At 34.1% G+C, this 12,030-nt stretch overlaps 2 protein-coding genes and 1 non-coding gene across 5 annotated transcripts; 2 read left to right on the forward strand and 1 right to left on the reverse strand.

The window, feature by feature from the left end:
- Nucleotides 1-3,918: 3,918 nt before the first annotated feature.
- LOC113863058 lies at nt 3,919-8,602 on the reverse strand. Its single transcript, XM_027496449.1, has 8 exons — nt 8,508-8,602; nt 7,782-8,156; nt 5,687-7,599; nt 5,342-5,611; nt 5,176-5,256; nt 4,913-5,024; nt 4,753-4,819; nt 3,919-4,031 (listed from the first exon to the last, which is right to left on the reverse strand). The coding sequence occupies exons 1-8, from the start codon at nt 8,554-8,556 to the stop codon at nt 3,950-3,952; spliced, it is 2,949 nt and encodes a 982-aa protein (XP_027352250.1). The 5' UTR covers nt 8,557-8,602; the 3' UTR covers nt 3,919-3,949.
- A 246-nt stretch (nt 8,603-8,848) lies between these two features.
- On the forward strand, nt 8,849-8,920 carry TRNAP-AGG. Its single transcript has one exon. It is a non-coding gene; the product is annotated as a tRNA-Pro (tRNA).
- Nucleotides 8,921-9,584: 664 nt separating this feature from the next.
- LOC113863062 (secoisolariciresinol dehydrogenase) lies at nt 9,585-11,798 on the forward strand. Of its 3 annotated transcripts, none has more exons than XM_027496459.1 (3): nt 9,585-9,709; nt 10,091-10,168; nt 10,862-11,798. In XM_027496459.1, exons 1-3 carry the CDS (start codon nt 9,690-9,692, stop codon nt 11,664-11,666), a joined length of 903 nt encoding a protein of 300 aa, XP_027352260.1. In that variant the 5' UTR covers nt 9,585-9,689; the 3' UTR covers nt 11,667-11,798. The 3 variants fall into 3 exon arrangements, with proteins under 3 accessions (XP_027352260.1, XP_027352263.1, XP_027352261.1); XM_027496460.1 differs by having other exon boundaries at nt 9,603-9,709; nt 10,097-10,168; XM_027496462.1 differs by lacking the exon at nt 10,091-10,168 and having other exon boundaries at nt 9,599-9,709.
- Nucleotides 11,799-12,030: the final 232 nt, after the last annotated feature.

A 12,030-nucleotide genomic window follows, 5' to 3' on the forward strand; every position in this document is an offset into this window, starting at 1 on the left:
AAATATAATAACTATTAATTATTACAATTTTAATTATTATAAGGTTTCATTAACGACATTTTTCTCTCCCTTTTTACCATTCTGCCACTACGTACAGCTGGTACTACTCCTACTACTAGTGGAGTGGATTATCTAATTATCCTTTTCTTTTATCACTTTAATTATAAATTAATAAATCAATTCTTTTATCACACATTCAAATAAACTCATATTACAAATATATTTTCCCTTATTATTGTTATTAACTTGACACAATGGTTTTCTTGAAATTTTTCTTGCAAGTTAAAACTAATAAATGAGGGATTTTTGAAGTTTTAGAAGTTGTTGGACTTATTAAAGGTAAAAGAATTTAATTTTAATGAATTATATAAGTAATACTATTAAAGGGATAAACACAGTGATTGATTGTAGTCAGCATGTGCAACTTGAATTTTGTGTTGACTTGTCGTTTGTCGTACACGAGTGTAGTTTGTTTGACTTAAATATATGTATTAAACTGAGTAATGGTATCCAATGTACATCCAAATGCTGTATTATTTTTCTTTCTATAATGTTACTAACAATAAAAATTAGTGATGCTTTTAATGGTTTGAAAACGGAGAGACATTATAATAGTTCATTAGAATAAGAAAACTGCTATAGAAGAGTATTGGTTTGGATGAAGTAAAGCAAAATGGGGAAAGGTCCCATCATGCCTCTTAATTCCATTTGTTTATATTTCTTTCTTCTGTTTTCATTGAACATGATTGTTAGTTGCTGGATGCAACTTTTTCACTATTGAGTTTAATATTTTATTTTTATGGTAAATTTCATGTTCAATGTTCCTACTTATCCCCATTCCTTTCATACTTATGCCCAAAAAGTTAGAAGCATTCAATTAAACATGTTTACGATTATCAAATTTCCAATTTCAATCCAAGGAGCAAGCACATGGAGCTAAATCAAAACCTACAAGGAGAGTGATGAAGGGAACACATATCACATCACACACGCTATTGATTTCGATTGATAGGTAGTCATCATCTTTCTGAAGAAAATTGAACAGGTTCCCATCAAGCCTCTCAGACTGCGTGAAAAACAAGTATTAAGGAAAATTGAACTCATCACTACATCAAAACTTCCTGAAATATTATACCATGTATATATTGTATTCGTATTTTAAAATATCCTACTTTACAATATAAAACAAACTAGTTTTTCTTATTTTAATTTTAAAATACATTTTTATTATCAAGCATGTCAATAAACCAAAACTGAATTATTATACTTTAATTTATAAGCTTAACAAATGCAGCTCAATTAAATACTAATATAGATAAATTTGTTACTAAATTTAAATAAGATTAATTTTGATAAAAAAATATATATGTGATTTAAAAAAAAAATATTTTCTAGATGCAAATTAAAATTTTAACTTCAATTATTTTAAAATCCACTTTGACGTCAATTCTAACAAAATTTAAAATAAAACATTCTCCAAACATTAAGGTGTGAAGTGAGGGGATAAAAAAATTTACAGAGAATGATGATCTCATGGAGTGGGTGAATAAGACATTTTTATTTTTTAATGAAATGATAATATAATCTAATTATATATAAGGAAAATGTAAAAGGGCAGAAAAGTAAATAATAAGTAAAGGGGTAGTATGGTAGTAAGCGAGAAAAACGAGGTACAAAGATAAGTAAGCCAGACTGTCCCGCCAAGACAGCGCAAATGGTTGATGAATGTTGCCATCTCTCTCTCTACTAAAGCTTTCATTGCCAATGTCAATGCTCCATTGCCCAAACAGAATCAAGACAAGAAAAGGGCATTCAAATTTTATTCAATTTATTTCCCCCATTTTACTGTATCCGTTATAATGGCAGAATGGCACCAATCCTTGCCATCCCTTTTGTTTTTTAAGGACCCTCTTTAACTTTCTTGGTTTTTAGTTTGGGGGACACCTTGGTTTGTCTTGATTCTTTGGGAGAATGAAAATAGAATTAAAAAAATTTAGTTGGTTTGTAAATGTTTAAACAATTTAAAAATTACTGTAATAAGCTAAAAATAATAAATTACTTCAACCGTGAAGACTCTTTTCTCTTTGGGTTACAAATGTCAATTGCAAATTTATATATTGCATGATCCTAGGATAAAGAGTTGAGTCCACTCCATGTATCTTTAATTCAAATAAGAAATGTCAATGCGTCATGAATTGAACAAACGAGGAACATTCTTTTCCCGTTGATTATCTTCCATAGTCTTCATTGATAACATACTCCAAATCTAAGTGGAAAACCAGAATCATTCGCACTAAACTAAAGATAGTTGATGGTTCATTTTCACTTTCTTTAATTTCACTTTCAAGACAATGAAAAGGGGTGTCAAATTGTAATATAAAGGGCGTTTACCTTTTTGATGGTGAGTGAGGGGTAGCATAATATTGGATATTTCTCAAGTGACCCTGACCACATGATAACAACCCAATCACTTATATCTATAAAAATGACAGCGATCAGCAAAAGAAGAAAAGGGCAATTCCCTTTCAACTTTGAAGCAAAAGGGAAACTATTTATCCAATGCAATTGCATTCAAATTGAATAATAATACAAACGCCACCAATGGACCAGCTCAAATCAAGATCTAGTAGGGCCACTTTTTTTTTATTTTGCATGAGATTGCTACGTTGGGAAATAATCTCATGGAGTTAAAGGATGGACAGTGACGGTTGTCACATTTGCAATAGAGTGTGAATTATGGTACATTCCTGGGTTGGGCCACTTCCTAAACAAGAAGAAACAGTAAAGGTAAGGTCTGTTATAAACATTTTCAGTGTCAGATTGTCCTGTGCTTGTCTCCTTTGGGCTCTTGCTCTATGAGTTTGATTTATAGACCATTTGTTTTGGTGAAAATTCACAATTGCGGCTACCGAAATGCTTTTAAACAGTATTCAATTTGTTCTCTCCTTTTTTTAAAAAATAAAAATAATTTTATGATAATAAGTGTAATATTTCTTAGATAAATACTTTTATGGAAAACAAATTGTTATAAATATAAAACTTATAAAATAATTTTAAATATATGCATATTATATTTTAAGAAATATTGTCCTTTTTTAAATATTATTTTTAACATTAATTTAAAATGAGATATTTAAAATTAGCTTTACAAAAATATAAATTTAACAGACCTTGTGGGCTTCAGTTTCTATTTACTTCAAGACCAAAAACATTCTTAATCTAAGAGTTAGCAGTTGCAATATATAATTCAAATACAGTTATTATATAAAAAATTCAATACATAATCAAATAACAAAAATTTGCGACATAACCTCACAAAGCACATATAAAGTACAATTGTGTCAAGTAGTATTAAATTTAAGTTCTTTTTCTCCACTTATTTTTTAAATTATGATCAACAACGTTTTTTCATGTTTTATTATCTAAAAAAATTACTTGCCTGAATTAATTACGTGTGAATTATGATTTATCCGACTTAGTTTCATCTTTTTTGACGTACTTTATTCAAGATGTTATTTTTAATATTATTTACATGAAATCTTATTTTTGTAAAAATTTTCTAATTAGCGTCAATTTATCTATCTAAATAATAAATTTACTCACCGAAATCTTATTTATGTAAAGCATATAAATAAAATATTTCTAACCTTGATTTACTTTAAGATAAACCAAAATCTATTAGCCATTCGCCATTTGAAAGAATCTTGTGACGTGACAATCTGTGCACATGGGTCTATCGTGCGTTAGAAATTAAAAAAAAGAACTTCAACAGTTAATATTTTCTACATGTTCAAAATAATGCTGCTGGGCTAAACTACGTCCTGCATTTAGGCAGAAAAAGAAATTAGAAACATTGAATATAAACAAAATTTCCTAGTCTTTATACTATTGCCTTGGTCAACTTATATTACATTTACATCAAAAATCAGCCACGGTCCAGAAAAGGGCCTCAACGCCTACTGTAAACCTTCCCATACCGTTTACACGTACTTGGGTTATTCCTTGTAACTTGATTCATGAAGAGTTGATGTCTGCCAAAGATCATTTTAAATTTTAATAGATTGTTGAGATGCTTGATTGCTAATCACTTTATAGGGCAAACAACGCCTTTTCCTCAGGGCTCAGGGATGAATTAATAGACTCGCTACATTCAAATATGAGAAAGATTCCTAATAGACTCCTAAATCTGAATTAAGTTGACTGAAACTTACCCATCTTCATGGCATAGCATAAGTTGTGCCTATGGATAAAGATCTACTTAGTGAACTTATCTCCGAAGTGAACAAGTAAGGGTGTACTTACCCTTCATTTAAGTGCATCATGATCTTACCCGCTATAATTCAACAGTAGATAGATACATCCTTGCTTGTTCACCTTTGAGATAATCTCATTTTATAAGAGCTTTTTTGTATGCTTAAGTTAGTTTAGCTTAGACATAATTTCAAGAGAGACTGATGAAAAACTATACAGGTTCACATAGTAATTCAACAGCCCAACGTGTGCTTTTTACACATTTTGGGTCTTAAACCCTCGGTATCTAGAAATCACTTTGAGCTCAATTTTTGTATTATCCACAGGTGCTTCACTTTAAGCCAAAATATTCATTGCAGTGGGAGACAGCCAGACGTGGTTGAGATCAAAGGTGGCATTTATATAGCTAGGCTAATATATAAAACTATGTTAAAAAAGTAGAAAAGAATATACTAGAAAAACTCCTTATACATGCAGACAAAAAAGAATAGAACATCATACCTCTCAAGTTCCAATTTTTGGATTACGATTCCATTTAGAACAAGCTCTGAACTGTAAACAGAAGTTCCTGCAAATTTGTTTAGTCCATGAGTTCTGGAACACGAATATAAGATAAAATCATAACCCAGTTATTTATCAAGTAGGTGAAAAGGTTCAGCACCTCTCTCAAGGAAATGGTGGCATATCGCATAGTCATCTTCACAAGAAATAATCAACAAATCATCTAAGGTATTATCATTCTTGTGTGAACATATCTGACTTTCATCCACTACCTGAAGAGAGAAGACAAAAAATGCATGAACTAATTTTTGAAAATCCAGGGAAGGTGGGGATCACAATATCTTAATAGCTCAAACACGCCTAATATTGCAACCACAGGTCAGCTGCAGTATTGGAGTGGGATGCACAGGTGAATATGCATACCTGTCCATGAACAGCAGTGACCAAACTTGTAATCACTTCCTTATCAGGTTTAACATGTGGCGTGATGTAGACTCTTTTACCCTGTTGAGGCAAGCAACCAGATTGAGGCAAAAAATGGCAAATGCAGAAGAATTTGAGCATACCTAACTGAAGTTTATATGAGTACCTCTAGGAGTGGCTTCTGTCTTGCTTGTGCAAGAGAAACAGGCATGCTAAAGCCTATTTCCTTTTCCTTTTTTGTATCCCTCAAAATGTAATTTTTCTCATCAATAAAGCAATTGGCTTGTCCACAGCTCTCAAGCCATAAGTGTGTCACGACTAATTTCCCAAGGGCCATTGTTTCCAACATATTCTTTGTGCGTGTAAATTTGTCTGCTACGAAATGTGTGGCCTCCATTGAGCTTGCTGCAACAGATATATTGAGACGTGCCAAGATCTGCAAGGAGGGGAAATAACAGTGTCACTAGAAACAATTAGCATCTCCTATCACAGACATAAATTCAACAGTTACCTTTTTTTGCTGCTTGATGATACTGTCATGCAAATGTTGGCTAAACAGAATTCTAACATCTGTCATATCTCTCCGGTGTCTAAGATCTTTCCACATCATATCTGAAGTGGAGTCAGGGCCTCCTATTCTGATAAGCTCCTTCAAAAGCGAAGTCTTTGGCAGGTTTTTGTCACATGGCTTTTTGTGGTGCCCAGTGTAAGTATGGTTAGCATTTGAAATATTTATGCCTTTGCTTGGGGCAACTGTAGCTGGAATTTCTGATCTCGATTGTGCAACACTCTTGTTTGATGATATTTCAACATGTGCCAGCAATAAAGGATGCATATCAAGCAGGTTTTCAAATTTCATTGCATCACTAGCTGGGCCTGGTTGAACAGAGTTCCCCAGTAACATGCATCTGCCATTGTCAACACATGAAGCATTGCAAAGTGGGTGGTTGTGAGGAAAACATGATTTATCCACATCATCTTGGTCTTCCAGACTTCCAATGGAGAAGGCATTGCTTTCTTTTTCATCAATGCACAAATCTGTAGGTGCATTGAGATTGATTTGCACACTAGGCCCCTTTCGTTTCCCTCTTGGTCTTTTTGGATAAAAGAAAGAGTCAATCCTTAAAAGAGTGCTGGTTGCAGATAATTGTGGACTAACTTGAGCCTGATGATTCAACCCGCTCTTCCTAGCAATTGCACACAAATTGGTAGGCAATTTAAGACGCTTTGTCCCAACACCCAACTTCACTGGATCAGATGCTACTAAACCATTCCCCTTCCTCTTGTGTCTAATAATACTCTTATCCTTGACATTATTCTTCCTCTCTGTAGGATAGCTTGGTTGATCTTTGATCCATGTCTGTCTGCTCTCATTGTTCCAATTTGTGCATTCCTTTGTAGTAGACTGAAAACTTACATGCGCTCCTAGTGAGTGATCCTCTTCAAGTGATGCATGTTTACTGCATATTGGCAAACTAGTATTATTTTCAAACTGTCCCTCAGCAGTTAACTTGCTTTTCATAAGTTTTTTCATTTTTTCTGAGACAAGATTTGGCTCCTGCTTGTCAGTGTGTTTGCAAGATGAGCTAGAAGTTATATTACTAAATCTAGAGGAAGATGCATTTTTCTTATTTGACTCTATTGTGACAGAATGTAAACCAGGATTCTGTCTATATGAAGAATTTTTCAGAAGACCTTCATTCTCTATGAAATCACTTAAAGAGCCATCAGATGCATTCTCTGGTAGGTGAGTATCATTGAAATGACAGCCAGAAGGGTGCAAAAAGGCTAAGGCATTCATAGCTTCAGCAGCTATTTGAGTGTCTAAACCAATATCAGACATGTCTCCTATATGTGTTACACTGGAATAAACATTAAAGTTCTCTCTCATAGCACTTGACTGAACATCCAACTCATTGATAGAGTTATTATTTTCAGTTGCCATTCTTGGTCCTTGGCCTAAAGTCTCATCACATCTACTGCTTGCACTGCAGTTTCCTTGGCTCTGAAGATGACCACCTTTTTTCTGTCTTCTTCGTGTATATGTCTGTTTGTAGCTTCCAAAGTTTGGAGGTGCTTTAATTTTTTTACCAAACAAACCAGCTTTGTCGTCATTTTGTTCACTGTCAACCCATTTGAAAGGTTCTTTTTCTTCATTTTGAGTTTGAACTTTAATTTTCTTAGCCAGATTTAGTGGTCCTTTTGCACTCAGGACATGAGGTGATTTCTCCCTGGTGGTCTTTCTACGATGAATTCCTTGAAACAAATCCACATCATTCAATGACAAATACTGATCCACAAAGCCAAGTGCAGCCTGGGTTGAATCCCCAGGCTCTGGTGAGTGGATGTGATTTAACCTTGCAGAGAGATATAAATGGTTGTCGTTATCAAAGCTGTCAGCATCAACGGAAGCTACTTTGGCCCCTTCAAGCATATTATGATCATGGAAAGTTAATCATTCATGAAGTGTTATTTCAGTGAAATGCAAGTAACAAGAATAACTTACAGAGATACCATACCAATAAAAGAAAAAAGAAAAAAATAAAAATTATTACAAAGACAGAAACATGGTACTCAACATTAAAATGCAGATAACAAACACATACCAGCAGCAGATTTTCCAAAAATGGTGGCATTTGAGTCTGCTTGCTCACAAGGTGGCTTGTATAGCCTCTTCTGGAGCATCAAAGGATTTTTCACTGTTGGACTAGTTTCATCCTCAATAAATCCTTTGGCAACAGTTGCTGCATCTCTATTATTCATTTCTTCGTCCTCACTATCAAGCACCACTTCTTGTTCGTACTCACATACTGGGTTGGTTGTCACATTTTCTGCAGGGTCTGAATCCTCTACAATCTCAGTGTTCAGATTGAGATATTCAAGCTCCATTTCAGTGAAATGATTATTGAGTGCCAAGGTGTCCTCGAAGAGTTCAGTTTCCCTACACCGATCATCTTGATTTGCATCTTTAACTTTATCTCCTAATTGAAGCCAAACAACATTCTCATCAGTCTAAGGTAGTTCTATGAGTCTATCCATAACATTCCACAGGCAGAACCATAAGCATAAAGTTCATAATTACACTTCAGTTTCAAACATTTCTTATTCCTAGAAAACCACATCTTTCAACTCAATTTATGCATAGAATCTAATGATTGGATTAAGTACCCAAAACAATAAATTCAATACGATCAAAGAACAACCCATTTGTCGTCTTCGATTTTTCGCATTTCTTTCTCTCTCTATGCATTTTAGGTACAGGGAACGATCAAATCATCGAAATAAAAGATAAACAAGTTTACAACAAATTAATAAAAATAATGAAGAATTACCTGCTAGTAGTGATAAAGGTTGAGAGTGAGGTGAAGAACCGTCAGCCATCAGAATGGGAATTTATTATTATGATTATTTTAAAATCTTATTTGAAAGCAGGACGCAGATGGATGATGAAATTTGGCAGTAGTGAAAATGAAGTAAAACCCTAATTCAGTGATCACTGATCACAGTGCGTACAGAGAAGAAGGTGAAGTTCAGAAGACGCACCACCAATTTTAAAGATGAAATCAAAATCAAAGGACAAAAAATAAAGTAAAAGTTTCAGTCCGATGTTTTGGAGGGAAACGACTTTGTTTTATAAATCTTTAATTTATGTAATGTTTCCGTAATCACAAGCGGGCATTTGGTCTAGTGGTATGATTCTCGCTTAGGGTGCGAGAGGTCCCGAGTTCAATTCTCGGAATGCCCCATACAAATTTTGTTATTTTCAATTTTATATTCAGTTATATTTGCTAGTTAATTTTCCATGTACTTGTCCATTTCATGGATATTCAATTATCAATTGTAACCTCCAAAAGTAACTGAGCTTTAATTGAATCAATCACTTAATTACTCTTCACCTTTTTTCTTCTGAAAATGACCCTTGAACTTTAGTCTCTTTTCAATTCATGTAAATTTTATTATTGACACATATGCACGTGTGTGTCACACGAGTTTACTGGTAGTACGTAGTAATAGATTAAAAGAGAAACTTTGTGGGTGCAGCATTTGAGAATAATTCTACCAATTTGTGTCCATGATAAACATAATTGTGCATATGGCACTTCAATTGTCAATTTAATATTTGAAAAATTACGTCTATATGTCTGTTTAGGTTAGTGCATGAACTTGAATCAAACTAGTATTAATAAGATATTCGGTTTCATATTTCAGAGTCTTAGGAGCTGATTCCATCATTGTTAAGTTCTCAGTATCTGCAATGCAATGCATTCTGAGAAAGGTTCAATAGCAAAATTATTCTATGAATGAATGCCAATCGTACATATATATTCTTTGGCCATATTGACCAAACTACCCTTGTAGCATTTTATATGATATTATATCATGCTCCACAAATTTCATTCTCTCTCCAACTCTTGTTTAGTCTGACAGAGATCCAAAACTAAAAGCTCAAACAGTCAACGGGCAATATCTCCAATCTGTGTGTCTGCTTCTAAGCTATTTTGTGGCAGAAAATCATGTTTAGAATTGGTTTGAGGTTGGTTTCACACTTTCTGTCTACACCTGTTTGTGTGTTTTAATTATTCCGTATATCTATCTTTTCAGTTTCATGATTAAAAAATTAATTATAGGATGTTTTGTACTTTCCACTTATTCTAGTGTTGAATGTTTTGAATCAGCTTTCTGCTTATGGAAATATTTTGGATTAAGAAAATGGCTATAGATTTTCTTTACAGTGCTGGGAGGAAGGATTGTGTGTGCAGGGTTGACAATTTTGTTAATGAAATTAATGACAGTTTATTTTTTCTAATTATTATAAACTTTGATCCTGCATGTGGATTTTCGTTTCAGTTCTTTGATAATTTCCGAATTATGAATAATCCTACACTACTACAGCTTACTGGGTGGTAATTGTTGGAAACAGTGCCAAAGTTTTCTATTCAAGGGCTTTGTTTGCTGAGAGCTTCCACAGGTTATTGTCTTCCCAGAGTGGAAGGTAAGGCAAAGTTAACCTTCAGTGTCTACTGTCTTTGGTTTACATTTCCTTTTTCTAATTATCTATATGATGGCAAACCGTTATTTATTCTGACCAGACTAAGAAAAACCATTATAGTTGATTACCTGAAAGTTTTGCAAAAGGAGTAAGAAAGGGGAGGGGGAGTGAACGAATATTTATAATGTATCTAGGCATGAATCCATGATGCATGGTTGATAAGTTCCTAATTTATAGTCCTTGCATTTTCGCTGTTACCACTCACATACTTGTATAATTGTGGTTTTACATGTCTAATATAGTAAACTGAAATTTCAATTTGAAGTCTTTTGGTGTATACCTGATAAATTAATATAATAAATGCATAGCAGTCTTATATGAAGATACTTCGCACACAGTAAGCTTACCGTTTTAACTTCTAATTGAGCTCTTGCATTTTAGTTGCTTTACTCAGATGCATTATATAATTTATATTAATGTATAAGTGCAAAGAGTGGACTATAGCTCTAACAATGATTAATCACATACGGACATACAAGACTAGATGGAACATTTAACACTTCAAAACCTTTTAGTCATGAATATCTGATGCCACCAATTATTAGATGCATATCACACGATGCTGAGCATACTACAAATGCTATCAAAGAATCTTTGCACCTTTTTTTTTTATTTACGTTTGATGTGGTAATCCAGGAAGCTACAAGACAAGGTTGCACTGATCACAGGCGCGGCTAGTGGAATAGGAAAAGCCACAGCTACCAAATTCATCAGCAATGGGGCTAAGGTTATTATTGCTGATATTCAACAACAACTAGGCCAAGAGACTGCAAAAGAATTAGGACCTAATGCTACTTTCATAACGTGTGATGTTACTAAAGAATCAGATATTTCCGGTGCCGTTGATTATGCCATATCTAAATACAAACAACTTGACATCATGTACAATAATGCAGGGATACCCTGCAGAACTCCTCCTAGCATTGTTGATCTGGACATGGCATTATTTGACAAAATCATGGACATAAATGTTCGTGGGGTTGTGGCAGGCATCAAGCATGCAGCACGTGTAATGATTCCGCGTAAAAGCGGGTCCATTCTGTGCACGGCAAGTGTCACAGGAGTGATGGGAGGGATGGCTCAACACACATACTCTATATCCAAGTGTGCAGTTATAGCCATTGTTAAATCGCTGGCTTCAGAGCTATGCAGGTATGGAATTCGAGTCAATTGCATATCACCCTTTGCCATCCCCACTCCTTTTGTCATGAGTGAAATGAGTCAGATATATCCTCATGTTGATGCTCAGCGACACATAGACATTGTTCACAGTGCTGGTGTCCTACAGGGAGCAAATTGTGAACTTAATGATATTGCTAATGCTGCACTTTATCTTGCATCTGATAATGCCAAATATGTTAGTGGGCACAATTTGGTTGTGGATGGAGGTTTCACATCTTTTAAGAGTTTGGAGTTTCCTGCACCAGATCAAGTGCAGTAAAAGTCCAATGTATACTCAGAAAAAGGTAACAAGATTGAAAAAACACTTCCAATTTCAAATTTTAAATACTAAGAATGAGTCAATTTCAGATTTCTCTTTTCTGAGTACTCTTCTAAGTGCCCGTTTGGTTCATTTTATTTTAGAAAAATAATCATTTATTTATTTATAGTTTTTAAGAAAGCTTCTGAAAAATAAGCTATTATTTCTCTAGATTTAAGCAAACCAAACATGCTATAAATGCATTAAAGTGCAGCATTTGAGGGGTGACCTCGAACAAGATCACTTTCACACCCAAAAGGTTGGGATACCCACGAAAGGACTAACAAAGGGCATGGCATTTTAGTTCAGTCCGGGCAAAACAAGA

Source organism: Abrus precatorius, unplaced genomic scaffold, assembly GCF_003935025.1.
Source record: "Abrus precatorius isolate BTA unplaced genomic scaffold, Abrus_2018 Scaffold3, whole genome shotgun sequence".
NCBI lineage: Eukaryota > Viridiplantae > Streptophyta > Magnoliopsida > Fabales > Fabaceae > Abrus > Abrus precatorius.